The sequence below is a fragment of the Bombus vancouverensis genome, chromosome 11, assembly GCF_051014615.1.
Source record: "Bombus vancouverensis nearcticus chromosome 11, iyBomVanc1_principal, whole genome shotgun sequence".
NCBI classification, from domain to species: domain Eukaryota; kingdom Metazoa; phylum Arthropoda; class Insecta; order Hymenoptera; family Apidae; genus Bombus; species Bombus vancouverensis.
Window position 1 is genome coordinate 13092753 of NC_134921.1, and position 14531 is coordinate 13107283.

The 14531-nt window shown below is 42.6% G+C and overlaps 1 protein-coding gene across 1 annotated transcript in view; it reads left to right on the forward strand.

The window, feature by feature from the left end:
- The window catches only part of Drgx (Dorsal root ganglia homeobox), a 39468-nt gene extending 25763 nt beyond the window's left edge, over positions 1–13705 (forward strand). The window contains exons 3-6 of the mRNA XM_033329958.2: positions 1446–1651; positions 6472–6637; positions 6843–7056; positions 10747–13705. Coding sequence (XP_033185849.1) covers positions 1446–1651; positions 6472–6637; positions 6843–7056; positions 10747–11236 — 1076 coding nt within the window. The 3' untranslated portion in view covers positions 11237–13705. The remainder of the gene's footprint in view (positions 1–1445; positions 1652–6471; positions 6638–6842; positions 7057–10746) is intronic.
- Positions 13706–14531: the final 826 nt, after the last annotated feature.

Sequence of the window (14531 nt, forward strand, 5' to 3'; positions counted from 1 at the left end):
ACACATTAATTTTGCAGGGGCGGCAGACTATTGCCAATGACACGGTACGAGTTTGCTCAACGGTATAATTGTTCCATGGTAGTTATGAAAGTTGGTTTCCGGTATGGATGACTTGTTGCAAACAGAACAGACGTGCCGACGCAATCGAATTCCTGAATTCTCGCGTTCCCTACGAGTCGGACCCGGTTTTAAATTTAACCATGCGAAAAACGCTCACGGAAGTGAACGTCACCGAACGCCTCGAGGAAATCCAATTAGAAATGTTCGGCGTCAATTAGCGTGAAATCTATGTGAAATTTTAGAACGAAGTGTACGCATACCTATGTGTTAAAGCTCGCTTGAAGCGCGAAATTATCGAATCGTCGTAGCGGTGAAAGCATATGTCAGATCGTTGTTAGGAAACTTTGCTACGAATCTTGCTGTCTATTTTTCTCTTTATTTATCCGGTACACTATGCTTTGTACTCTGGTAGTATGCGTTTAGAACGTATCACCATGGGGAAACAAAAATTTATCGCTTGGCACGAGACACAATTCCAACGATAAGTAGAAAATGACGTATTAGACGTAAAGAACAGAAGAAGAAAACAGCAGATAACAAACCAGCGAAGGAAAACGACATACTCCTATCCTGCAAAAACATCCCAAGCCGTTCCAAAGGATCCCTGATGGACCCGATAAAACGACCCACCATATCGGAACCGTAAAAGCAAAACCATAATCACGGTGAAAATGGAAAATTGAACGCGATCTTGCAGGTGGATGCACATGCGTGAATCGTTAGGGCGAACAACAGTCGATACTCGCGAGGGTAGGTTGGTCGTGTTCGGCAGCCGAGCAAGCCGCATGAATTTTTATGAGCTTAGGAAATTAATTTGTGTTTTTCGCTAAGCTCCGGCTTAGCGCCGCGGTAATTAATTGCGCTGATTGCCCTGCATCATTGATAAGCGGTTCTCTGGCTTTCGTAACGTTTACCCCCATTGGGCCATCTCTCTTTCTCCCTGTAGCTTCGCTGTGCCCATTTCTCTGTTCCATTTGTCAGGTCGTACGCGCAGCGTTCAACGCCATCGTTTCCCTTCATCCCCCTTCGTCCTTTTGTCTGCGCGTGCTTTGGCCAGCCCCCGTTTTTCCGATTTGCAACGAACGAACTGTGTGTTCCTCGTAATTGGCCCGCGAACGAGCCATCGCGCGTTAAATCATGCACCAGGCGATAGGGTGCTTTTGAATTTTTGTCAAACCTGCGGTATACGCCAGATCGGATGGAACGTTGGATCGAGGGTGAGGGCTTTTTTTATGAAGGATTTGTTAAAATGTTTTACGACTGTTTTACGTAACGCTAGTAGAACTCCCCTACGTATATACATATACACACGTTACATATATATTCGTAAAAGCAAGGTTAAGGAGAAGAAAGTCTAATCGCGATATTTTGATCGTATATTACAGACACTAGTTACTCCGCGTATCATCCAGCCTTGCACGGAGTCGGCGAGGATTCTTTCGTGAGACGAAAGCAAAGAAGGAACAGAACCACGTTCACTCTTCAACAACTAGAGGAACTGGAGTCAGCGTTTGCGCAGACACATTATCCGGATGTCTTCACGAGAGAGGATCTGGCGATGAAGATTAACCTCACCGAGGCCAGGGTTCAGGTTAGTACGATGAAACGAATGAATACGAAGCGAAAGTTGCGACTCTCGTGACAAACAGATTTGGACAAGTTTAGTGGATGCGTTAAAGAAGAAACAGATACGGTGTGTAAGTAGTGTAGCGAACGAATAATTTTCAGTTAGAAAGATAGAAGAAATACGATGAAAAGGAGAATCTGAAAAATTTAATATTCAAATTGGAAAATTTTGGAAACTAAACCCGTATACCGAATAAATTGAAATGTTCGTATCTCGTTTTGTTAAAAGCATTTGACATATATTTCGGGCACGCGAGTCTCTAATGATTTTGAGTGGCACGTTTTTTTCGCTTTTAGTCCAAGAAATCAATTTCAAACGGTGTCAAATGGATAAATGGAACAGCGACGAGCGAAATAAAATAAGGCGAAAATGTCGCTTGACGAGCGGATTTGTAATCGATTGACCTTTAATTTATCAAAATATACAATCATATGCTAACGCGAATGCACTTTAATAAATGCGTTCAATTTCGCCCGCTTCATACGACAAATTTAATGTTCCTATAATAATTTTGAATATATTTGCCGATTTCTGAGAAAAGAGAAAGTGCATAAAGCGTAATCGGATAAAGTAAATACTCTACGTATGCTACGTAATGCTACGTAGTAATGCTACGTCAAATTTGGAATCACGAACAACGATTATATCTTGCAAAAGTGTAGAAAGATGCGAGAAAGCAGAGATCTACCGCAAATCTGTTCACGGTAAACCACGATATATTTCACGCATTCCCTGTCGGAGATTCTAAAGCAAACGGTCAAGCGAGACACAATGTGATCGATTGTTTCGATGCGCGACGGTGGATCACACAGTGTAAGAGAAAGGGCGCAAGATGTAGGGTAGTTTTAGGGTACACCCATCTCCCATGGGAGGTGCTGACACCCTCGACCTGACGTAATCTTCTGACAGAGTAAGCCGGTAATCTCCGGGATTACTTTGTACTCTTGGCTACGTCCTCCTGCCCATATTTACTCGCACCGGCGTAATTCGCGCTACACAGAATCCCGGCAGTAATAGCGATTCCCTGCTGAAATCCTGTTGGAACATCTGCAGGATATCCGATCGGTGATGTCAGATTTTTAATTCGCCCCCCCCCTCCTCTTTTTACGTATTAACATCCTCATGATTCTGTCAAGAATCTTTTCCTTCGTAGCCACCCAAAAATGTATAACGTTTCAATTCATATAACAAGTCGCGCAACCAATATCGTTCAGTATACTGTTCAATTTGATATTAAAATCTTCCATCTCCTATTCGATTGCATTGGGAAATGCATTCGATTTAATTTTTGCTAGGCCGATGAGGCTTTGTACGAGATACATGGTTAATCGATGCAATTATACTCTTGGAATAGTGGTTTTTAATATAAACAGGATTTGGGGGGAGCGAAACATCGAGCGATAAAGATTAAACGAAGCAACGAGAAGCAAAGACGATGGGATTTTAACGTCGAATGTAATCTGATGAAGAATTAATAAATAAGAGCAGCAGAATCGCAATTCACCGGATTGATACCGCACGAAGAAGAAATAATCCCAAGAGTCTGCGCATTTTCATATCTCGTCCCGATATTGCGCTCTGAATCGTAATTCACAAGGTTTACGAACGAATTTATATCAAAATGATACAACCAGAAAGGTCCAGATTTTCAGCTTGCGTTAAACACGGTTGAACGATAAACGTTTTTCTTCGTAATTGAGACGATTTGTTGAAATAGGAGGGATAACTACAAATCCAAATCTACAACGATCCTACGTCGTTCAGGGAGAATCAGTGACAAACAAGAAAGCTAGGAAAAGAAAAAGAATGGGGAGAGAGAAAGAGAGAGAGAGAGAGAGAGAGAGATAGCAGAGAGTCTAGTAAAAGAATCCTTCAGCGTGGTGTGTCCAGCAGAGGGGCACGGTATTATCCCGCTGCATTGTTCGGATTATAAGACGAGAAGGCCATGGTAGGCAGTGGTGTACACAATGGCAGGAAGGTAGGGACAGGACGGCTATGACGCAATTACGGCGCAGACTCATTGTTTCATTAGGGAAGACAAAGGGAATCTGAAATAATGGACAAATAGGCGCGTTTATGCAACGCCGGTCCTCTTCTCCTACTCCAATTAGAACCCCGTGCGGGGTAGAACGAGCGCGGGGGTGGCTGAACCATCGTCAGTGGATCGTCCGAGGTAGTTACCAACCTCTGACGTTTGTTCGTCGCCCCGTGTATCGTGCGCAACAATTATGCTACACGCACACCGCCGCTGCAGGGAAAGAAAACCGAGCATGCGCTACGAACGAGAGGCCACCACTGTCAACGTTACATAGTCGCGTGCTCTTTGGCCCGGTTGAATTTCAAAGCGTGCAACGCGAATTACGGCGCTACGAGACGCGAGCCGACACACCTAACTATGCGCGACTGTGTACGTCGCTCGTCCACGATGAATTTTACACTCGTGGAAAATGGGAAGAACGATGATCGTCTTATAGCTGTATAATTCGATCTGTATGCAATGGAAGTTGGATAATCGAGTCGTCCGGTTAAATTGAACGATTCCTTGGAGAACAGTGGGACGATACCGTAGAAAAATTCAGATATAGAAAATTCAGATATAAAAAAAGAACGTCAAAAAATATCCGGAAAGATTTATTTATCATTATTATTTCATAAAAGTGATAACGCTACAAGATTACGCATTTCAACAGTTTTAAAACACCGTTATCCTGTTTGAGAAAAAGGAAGGGGCCAAATGTAAAGAATAATTAAAAGCAGATTTGCAAAGCAAGTGGCAAAAAGATTAAGCGCATTTGACTTTGGTCAGACCGGAACAATGCTACTGCTGACGTGTTTGGATTAAAAGCAATAAAAAAGGGGGAGGGGTGCGATTAAAAAATAAAGAAGAACAAAGGGATAACGGGAGAAGGAACGTATGAAATACACGGGGGTGAAGAACGGCGATGCCTTTTGCCATTGGATTACATACCGTGCTAATGCGCTTATAAATTTGCAAGCAAAAATGTACCTTTCGTTTTTTTAATGAAAACATAATAGAGATGTAAGAGGCTTTGGCACGCGAGTTTCGCATACATTCACCAAGATCGCGTGTAATTGATTTGCGAAACAGACGATTATTTCGTTCAATTTTTCCAAATTAAATGACGATTTAAACGTAACCTTTTCATACACATTACGAAGAACAGTAACCAGTTTACTTTAGCTTTGCAAGATATCATGGAAACGATCGGCCACCACCGTTAAAGCACGTTTCGTCGATCCATATCGATCTATCACACTTTTCTGTAAGAAGCGTTGAAAGATTAAATGCGTTTATTTCATGGAGGGAAACGAGTCGACGCCATTACCGACGTCTTTCGGATTAAATCCGTATTGAAAAAAAGAGGACATGCGCGAAGCGAGAGAAGAGGGAAAGAAAACGGGAACGATCCGGTGGAAAGACAAAGAAGGAGAGATTGGCAGTCCCGACGGAACCGCGGCTTTGTTCCCAGCTATTACTCGCCCCCGCAACCCTGAGGATATTATTATATCTTTCCCCGTCAGCCGGTATCCACCGTCCTCGTTTCCCGTGTACGAATTCGAAGGCAACGCGAAGCTGGCTCATCGTATTTATTTTATTAAACCATTTTCCAAGCTTCCTCTCGCCGTAAAACTTTCGCTCCAGGACAAAAGATAATCATTCGCCGGTACTCTCGACCGATCTCTAATAACGCGTTTTGTCTTTTAGAAACAAGTCGGAGGAAGAATTACGTTTGCGCCGATATAATTGACTTGCCGGAACTTTATTTTATTATCGATTCCAATCCGTTAATGAGTTCTCGTTACTTTTGCGCCCTGATTCTTCGAAACTTTCTTCGATCCGCTTAACTCTCGTCGAAGATTTTCGTGCGAAATAACGGATGGGTTTTTTCAGTAATTTGCGATGATATTTCACCGATCCTGCAACGTCTAAAAAGGCGAACCGACTAATCAAACGATATAGATTAATATACGATCGTTCTCCGATCCTACAAATTTTCCCAAAAGTGACGTTTCGATCATCGTAACTCTAATGTCCGTTTGGCAATGTGTAAAGCCTGTTAGCAGCGTGCTAGGTATCTTAAACTTGCACGTTGTCCCAACCGTAAGAGCTTCAGAAAGTTCAAAGTAGGATCTCGTTCTGGAAGAAGTTGGTGTTAGGGTGCAATCGGAAAGCAACGACACACGGAGTGAACGAGAGCACGAGGCGGCGGAGGACCGCCGGGTATAATAAAGTCTATTTCAGTTGGTATTATGTCAAGTTAGGCTCGTTAGCGGAACTCGAGCTTTTTAAAAAACACTCGGCCGCTGTGGTTGCTGTCGGCTCGTTGAACATGCACGCGGGCAAGAGGCCCAACACCCCCTCTGGTCCAGCCGCGAATGCCATCCCTCTACATGCAATTATCCTTCCATATCCGCACACCAGGTGTAGCCCTATAAAGCAGCTTAAGTGCCGCCTTCAGCGCCGTTCCTCATCGTACTCTCGTTTGCTTTTTATCTTTCTTTCTATATTTTTCTTTTTTACACTGTATCGTACACCTTTTACTCTATTTACACCTTCGTCGTAATCAATCGCAGAGGAGTAGATTAGCCGAAGTGTTCTCTTCTTCTTTTTTTTTTTTTTTTTTGAATCGATCGTTCGATCTCGATTTGGAATATTTGTGGGTTAAAATCATTACAAAAAGTTGCTGGATAGTATCCGTTAAAACATCTTCGCTCGTTTGCTTAATCATCGTCTAATCAAAAAATATTGGAAATTATTCCAGGTATGGTTTCAAAATCGTAGAGCAAAGTGGAGAAAAAGCGAACGTTTGAAGGAGGAACAGAGAAAAAGGGAAGGTAACGGGGGAGGTGGTGCATTGGAAACGACAGGCCTGGCACCGCCAACGTCTTCGTCGGCAGGTCCAAGTCCCACAGGACACGACCCTGAAGGTACGATCGTGAATAAAAACACGGCAACTTCAAACGTATTACTATTAATATCGATGTAATAAATTTCGCGTTCTTCTTTCGAAGAGAGACAATTTTAGTAATTGCAGAAATGAAAAATTCGAGATCTGTCGTTTCGACGAGTTTCTTCTAGCGCTTAAGAAGCAAAACTAGCATCGTTCAGAATTGGTATTTTCTGCTAAAAAAGGAACAACAAGCAGCAGCGCCCCCGACGCGGAGGACGCCGGCCCAGATGGAGCTGGCGGATCGAGGAGTCCCAGCACGACTTCCGCGTCGGTCAGTCCGCGGCCTCAGCAGAGTCAGCCGTCCTTGGGTGGCGTCTCGACGCCACCGCCAACCCCCATAAGGGCGCCGCCGCCACCACCTAGCACCATGGGAGGTCTCGGCCCACCCGGCGAGAGGTGAGCTTTTAGCTTCGTTTGTATTTACGTCTTTAGGAAATATCTTCTTTCTTCATCCGCCCCCGCACACCCCCGCCCCGTTTTCCCCTCGTCTGAAACTCAGTCGTGGTTCCACGCTGCAAGCACCGCTGAACACGTCGACCGGATGCTTGATACGCGCCATTAAACCACTCCTCGTCGCTTCCTACCCGACCCCCTTTCAGCCCCCCAACCCTCATGCTGCGCCACGTTTTCGTCCCAGTATGCTCGCTGCCATTCGTATAATCGCGATAATTGTCGCCTCGTTAAATCGCTACGGGACCCCGAGACGAGCGCGCAAACGCGTACAACCGAACGAGTTGCATACGCGCGATTTAGGAGCTGACCGTTCCCTGCTGCGATGTTTTACGATTCTTCGGCATGGTAGGTGTGACTTGTTTGAGTTTAAAACATCGTAGACGAAGATCGCACAGGGTTGTCGACTGGGAATTAAGTTGAGATTTATAGAGAATATGAAAGATCGACAGCGACGAGCGCGAGTAAAGGAATTGGGTTTAATACCGTTACGTTCTTTAGCTGCGTTGTTTGAGAAAAATAAGAGCAATTGGAAATAAGAAAAAGTTTGAAGGAAGTAGATAATGTGGAGAAATGGGTCGTTCTGTCGAGGATAGAGGGATTCCAAAGAAATTCCCGTAGAAGAGTGAAATTTAAACCTACTTCTTACCCGACACATATTCAACGAAAAAAATTCACGTACACCAAGTTGGAATATGAAAATAGATTTTCAACTGTGTTCCACCATTCTACTGACAAAAGAGATGTTATATTTATGAATTATGTAACGACGAAGCAAACGAAAAACCCCACGGGTTTAAAATATTCTTCTACACCGTTCTAAAAATAACAATGTCATAAACATAGGCATTTCGTGATACGTTGCGTGTTTCATAGCGTGCATTAACGTAAATATTTCTTTGTATTATCATCGTTGAATTAATGATTCTTCGATCGAATTAATATTGCAACGATACTATTCCGAGAAAATCATGTTATTGGAAAGCGGAGGATAAGCCATTATAGCAATGGCATTAATGTCAGTATCAATAATAGCGTTTGTGATTAATATTACTAATATATTAAATGTTTGCCGTTAATATCAATATTCATATATCCATCTCATTCATTTTCGACGAAGCTTTTCCTCGAATAAAACTTCCGAATTCGGAATACTATTGATACAATAGTGTACTAGATTAAGAAATCCAAGCGATAATGTTTCGAAAGCGAGAGATCCATTTTCACGTTCTTCGACAAAGAATTACTGCTTCTTACGCAAGACAGATATGCAAAAATCAGCATTTACACGGTCGTTCTAAAACGGGAAAGCCAAGAAAATAAATCCAAGAAACCATAACCGATTCCTGCGGATCTTGCATGCACACAGCCACGTATATACGTGTATATAGGGCTGAAAGCTTGAGCGAAAGAAACACGATTCGCCGATTTCCTCCCGACGACGGTAAGTATTCGACGGTGGCTCTTTATAATCCCAGACAAAGCTCCCCTCTCGCATCGACGGGAATGGTAAGAACAATACCCGAAACGTAGACACACGGAATACACTGGTAGCGGGATGACTCGAGTCAAGATGGTGGAACAGACCGCGGATGGAAACAGCAAGGGGATTCGGAGGGGGAGGGTTGAAACGGTAGGAAGATACTCCTTCGCCGTCTCCGCAGTTGTAATTTATTTAAAACCGCTCGCCGTAAATATATCCTCATCATTTATTCAGCGGCTCGGCAGCTTCTCGACTGCAGGGGTGTACGCTTTACTGCGTTCTTCCTTACCTACCAACCAGCCCAAGAACACCGAGAGACTGTTCCATGTGCAGTCGATTCTCGCGGAATAGGGGCGGATCCGGCACGGAAGGGTGACTCGTTCGAAACAGGCTATCTCTCTCTCTCTCTCGTCCTTCTTTTAGCCCGCGTCTCTCTTGTTTTACAGTAACGCTCTTAGGAACGTGGGATTTAAATTACTTGCCGAGAACAAAATCTTGAGTGAAATTGGTCTCCACTCCGGCACCTGTATCGATCCTCGTCTATTCGATGCATTCCGATATCCGCCTTGATATTTGGTGGAAACATATGGTAAAGAAAGATTCTGAATGTTAACGTCGAAGATGACAGTTGTAACGAGTTTGACGATTGTCAAGCTATCGATCTAGTCGATTCGCTGCTCGAATTGTTCGTCTCTTGGACGCGGTATCTTTATTTGCAACCGGTTAATTACCCAGAGTTCAAACCGCGACAAACAGCGATCAGCAATTGTGCGTTTCTCCCGTAAGAGGATCTCGCGCTTGAAACACGCACGCGGAGTAATCGTAGAAGCTGCGCGAGTATGCACAGACCATGTAGATATCCCGATTAGACGCGTAGAGACCAAGAAACAAAGTGCGTGTACGCAAGGAAGGGAAGCGAGCGAGCGTAAGTAACGTAAGTGCACGCTAGGCTACGCGGCTAATTGCCGCCAATTATCGCGCTTACCGCGGTTCAAGCTTTCCTCTCTGCGCCTCTACGGTCGCTTTCGCCTCCTTCGCCACCCTCCGTTACTATCCCGTTGCGGTTTCCTACTCCTATCATCTTCCACCAACCAAAATCCACTACTAGCCCTAGCGCACACACTCTCAGTTTCGCTTCAATTTTTGAACGATGATCCGTGTATCGTCGTTTATCCTTTATTCTGTCCTTTGCCTGTCCACTTTCCAAGCAGAATAGACAGGTACGACGTCCGACGCTTACAGAAAATTCTACGTCAACGCTTTCATGGGCGCAATTCAAATTTTTGTGGAAAAGCAGAAATTTCGACGTTTGTGCTATGAGTGGTATGGATCATACCGATTTGATCTACCTATTTTATATTTTATCTAGTTAACTTTTAATAAAATTTCATCTTTTAACCCGTAAAAGGTAATAGAAACAAATTAAATTCAATGCAATTTACTGCATTTTAGCATATATCTAAATTTTTATATTATTTTCCATTATTTATTATTCATTAGCCTCAAATGCTTTTTTCTTCGTTATTTATCTTCGCAAAATTATTTATCCTCCTCCCACAACCCTCTACCTCGACTTTAACTCTCCTTAACTTTCCCTTTTTTTCTACAGATTCCGCCGTCTATTTGTACACGTTTACCCATCATCGTATCTCTCTGTTTACCATTTTCGCTTCGTCTCCGTTCGCCTAATTAAACATCTCTCTCGTTCCGCCTTGAAGACTCATCGTATCCGTGTTTCCGTCACTCTTGAGTTCCGTCTCGAGCTTCACCTCAGGCACGTTACATTAATTAAACAATATTTGCGATTAATATTTGAGATAATCATCAGCGCCTCGAAGCAGCCTCCGCCGGCTGTTGGAGGATGCGGAATATCGCGCGTGCTAATCGGGTTAGCGCTTTCGTGAGCCCTTCTGCTTTCCTCTTCCACCCTTGCTTCTCTCACCCCTCCCACTAACTTCCACAACTTTGAAGTCGTATCTCGTTTTTCTAATCATTCTCTGTTGCAATCTCCACTCGCTCGACAAAATGTTATACATCAAAAAATTCCATTTTTCGATAACCATGTTCCCGATAAAAGTTTTGCTCGATCGCTTCTTATTCCCTCGATAGACCGATAACGATTAATCAACATTGTTCCCTAATTAAAATTCTAGCGGCCCAGGGTTGGCGGCGGGTTTCAGGCCAGTCGAACCACCCACGTCTCTGTTCTTCTCTCCGCACTTGGCAGCGCAATTTTCTCCGCCACTCTTCGGTAACAAGGTGGTCAGTAGCGCGCCAACATCGCTAACCTCGACGACTCCGTCGCTCTGGACCTCGAGCGATCATCGACCTGGAAGCTTGCAGGACATGTTGTCCTGGTCTCCGGCCGGATGGCCAGGTTCCCTGTGTGGCTGCTGCAAGCCCGGAACCGGGGATCTCCACAGGAACAGCAGCCTGGCCGAGTTAAGAAGAAAAGCTCAGGAGCACTCGACCGCTTCCGCGCTTCTCGGTGGGCTGGCCGGTTTTCCTGGAGGTTTGCCGTTGCCGTTGCCTCTGCCATTGTTGCCGCCGTTGTTGGGGCTGTCCAGGAGGCCTGAACACCATCATCATCATCTGCCGAGCATGGTGCACCAGATACAGCCGACCACAAAAGAGGATCCCTAGGATCGCGTGCAGCGCTCGCCTGACGGGCTCGTCGCCCCTTGACACTGGGCATGGCATGTATTTGTTTCAAGACGTTGGTTCATTTTTCTCCTATTCTTTCACGGTTTCGCTTCGGTTTCGTTTAAGAATGACGATATTAGGGGAACGGTTTGCGAATTTCTCAAGAAAAGGTCTCGAGGTTTGAAAACTGATGATTTCTTGCGTGGGATTGCGGATCTGTTCGTTTAATGGGAAATTTATTCGTTTCGATGTAAACGTCGTTCCTTTAGAAAGTTACTTGGTGTTCGATCAAACGATGGAAACAAGCCGATAATCAAACGACTTTAAACAACCGAATGATCTGTTTGAAGCGAAATTTGCCGAAACTAGATTAAACGAAAGTACAATGAAAGCCGAAGCTTTCGAAACTTCTTTTACCTCGTTTCTCGTTTAGTTATAGAAAAGATTGAAAGATATAATTCTAATGTAACTGATTAAAATTTACGTCCACGATAACGAAAAATCAAACTAGGATACTAGGACACGATCATTAGACGATTTATACGTTCTTTCGAATATAATTTTTCGTCCATTGTCTCGCGTGAACGCAGTTTTGCCTTAACGAAGGTCTAAGTTCGCGTGACAAATCTTACTTTTATCGAAATCGAAAAACGCTCGTGAGAACTTTTACGGCCATCTGTAGATAATTCACAAATTGCAGTGGACTGTCGCCAATAAATAGACTATGAACGATTAATTGATCACCAACGCTGTACGACCGAGTACTCGTTTTTCTGGTTCAAATATGAGAACGGATCGTCGATCGCAAAGGACCAACACGTGCCTGATGCGCTCTATACTTAATTGTCTGACAGGCGAAATCAAATGTTTCGATCTGCGCAGGAACGTTCGAATATCCGTTATCCATCATTTTTTAACTAATTTCATTTGTAAACGAAATGGATATCCGTATTACTGTGATGACAAAGAAATTCTGTAGTTGCAAAGCAAGTAGAAAACATAGATATTTAATATCGTTATAGACGTAACATTTCGGTGGAATTTGTAATCGACGAATCAGAATTCACGATTTCATGAAACCAGATATCGTTGCTTATAAACTCAATTGAAAAGTTAATTATCGGTCAAACCGGCGATTTTATTTTACGTATAATATTTTTTTAAGGATTTTCTAACTCCTTTTCCGTTCCTAATATATATTAGAAAAAAGTGTGCTTCTCTCGACTCTAAGAGGAGGAAACACGAATTAATTTGTATTCCGTGATAGGATAATTTCTATTATCACCCTTAAATCGAATCTATGACAATTTTCTTGAATTATATGATTACTCTATCGCATTATTCAAATAATACGGATATCCGTATTATCCGAGTAACACGGATATCCGCTTTACTCGCGCGACACAAGCACGCGCCTCGGATAATGTTTCTATCACTTAACAAGAAACGAAAAGAGAAAAAAAGAAAGCCGAGAAGAAACTAGCTCCGCCTCGTTCCTCGATCTATTCGAAGATAATCGAATGCACAGATACGAGGATGTCCGTCACCTTAAATAACATAGTGTCCGGAACACTTTGAATCTGTTCGTCAGAGAGAATTAATTTTTCAGGTAATGCAAACTGTGAAAGTTTCAGCCGTTTTCCCAATCCTTTTATTATCCAAGAAGAAAGATGAAATCTTTAATCTTTGCTCTAATTACGGAATTCTTTGCATTATAAAAAGGGATAACGATATTGGATCAAGTAATAGATTGAATAACGAAGTATTTGAAGAGTGAAAAACAATTTCAATCTGTTTTTGTAATAAAATAAAATGGATAAAAATTATAAGTTGACCGTTTTCGTCACTTTGGTAATTCGTATGTTAAAAGGAAAGTCGAAAATTTCCGGTTATTGCAGATCGAATTAAGGCTGACGAGCATCGTCCAAAATCACCTTATGATTTTAAAAAATGGGCACGTTAACCACGAGTCGACGGCTATTCGTACATGCCTTAAAATAATTTCCATCGACGTAATGATGTAATTTTAGAAAAGTCAAGGGAGTGAAATCGCTGTACGAGTGCTATCCATCGTAGAGATACGAGCCAATGGTGTGTATATATGCACGGGAAATAACGATATAAGAGACGACAGTCCCCTAAACAGTCACGTGCTATGTTCATTTTAATCGTCTCTACGATTCGTGCTCGTGATTAGTTAAGAATCGTTTCGATTGCGTTACAGTACGATCAACGTTCGTTCTTTTGGATTACGAAGGCGTGGTATAACGACATAACGACGAAAGACACGTAGATACTAGTAGAGACCTGTATATTAAATCCCGGTGAATTGTCAGTGCTAATCAAGGATAATCTAATAAACAATATGTTACAAACTAGCAACTATCATGTAGCTTGAACTGAATTATAGTGAATTATTCGAATAAACATGTTCTCTCGTGATAAAACGTGTGTTTAATAAAGACAAAATAAATGAATAAATAAATTGTCCTGTCCCGTGGCAATCTGTTTTCCAGAATCTTCTAAATTTCTCCCAACTTTACTTTAACATAGAGTATTCTGTTCGTATCGCTTATACCTTTCGCCGTTCCTATTTCCTTTTGCTTTTGTTTCTCACAGGGACATACCAAAATTCGCTATATTAAGAATAAGAAAGATATGAAAATTTATCGATATTAGTTTTCGAAAGAAACGGTTATTGCGTTTCGATGGAAAATTCCATTTATAAATGACGATCAATGAAGATTCTTAGAAGCTTTATAATCCGTTCGATCGAACGAACTAAAATTTTCACGATCTAGTCGACGTGGTACGCTGCGAAGGATCAGGTGTTCACTTAAGGGATCCCAGAATCAACTCGGTACTGAGTGATCAAAGGCTATAGTGAACCTATCAGAGAGATTTACTGGAGTACTAACATCTAATAGCAATTGAGCGTTGAATTACACGCGGTGTACAAAGGAAGGGATTGATCGACAACATGCATCTGCCGATGTATTCGTAATCAGTTTGAAACAGGGTAAGTTAGACGTTCAACTTGATCCTCGGCATACAGACGAGTTTCTTACTCGAATAAAATTACCTACGATATGGACTTTCGCTCTCGACGATGAAATATATTACAAAGAGACGATGTTTCAAGTACGTCGAAAAGAAATTGAACAAAATTGAAGATTTCACAGTTACGTGTTTGATTAGATTCGGAGCGTAAAAAAAATTTGGAAACGTCGTATTTAGAAAATATGCATGCTCGTGGTCGATAAAAATTCTCCTCTCCGTAGGCAACGAGATAACG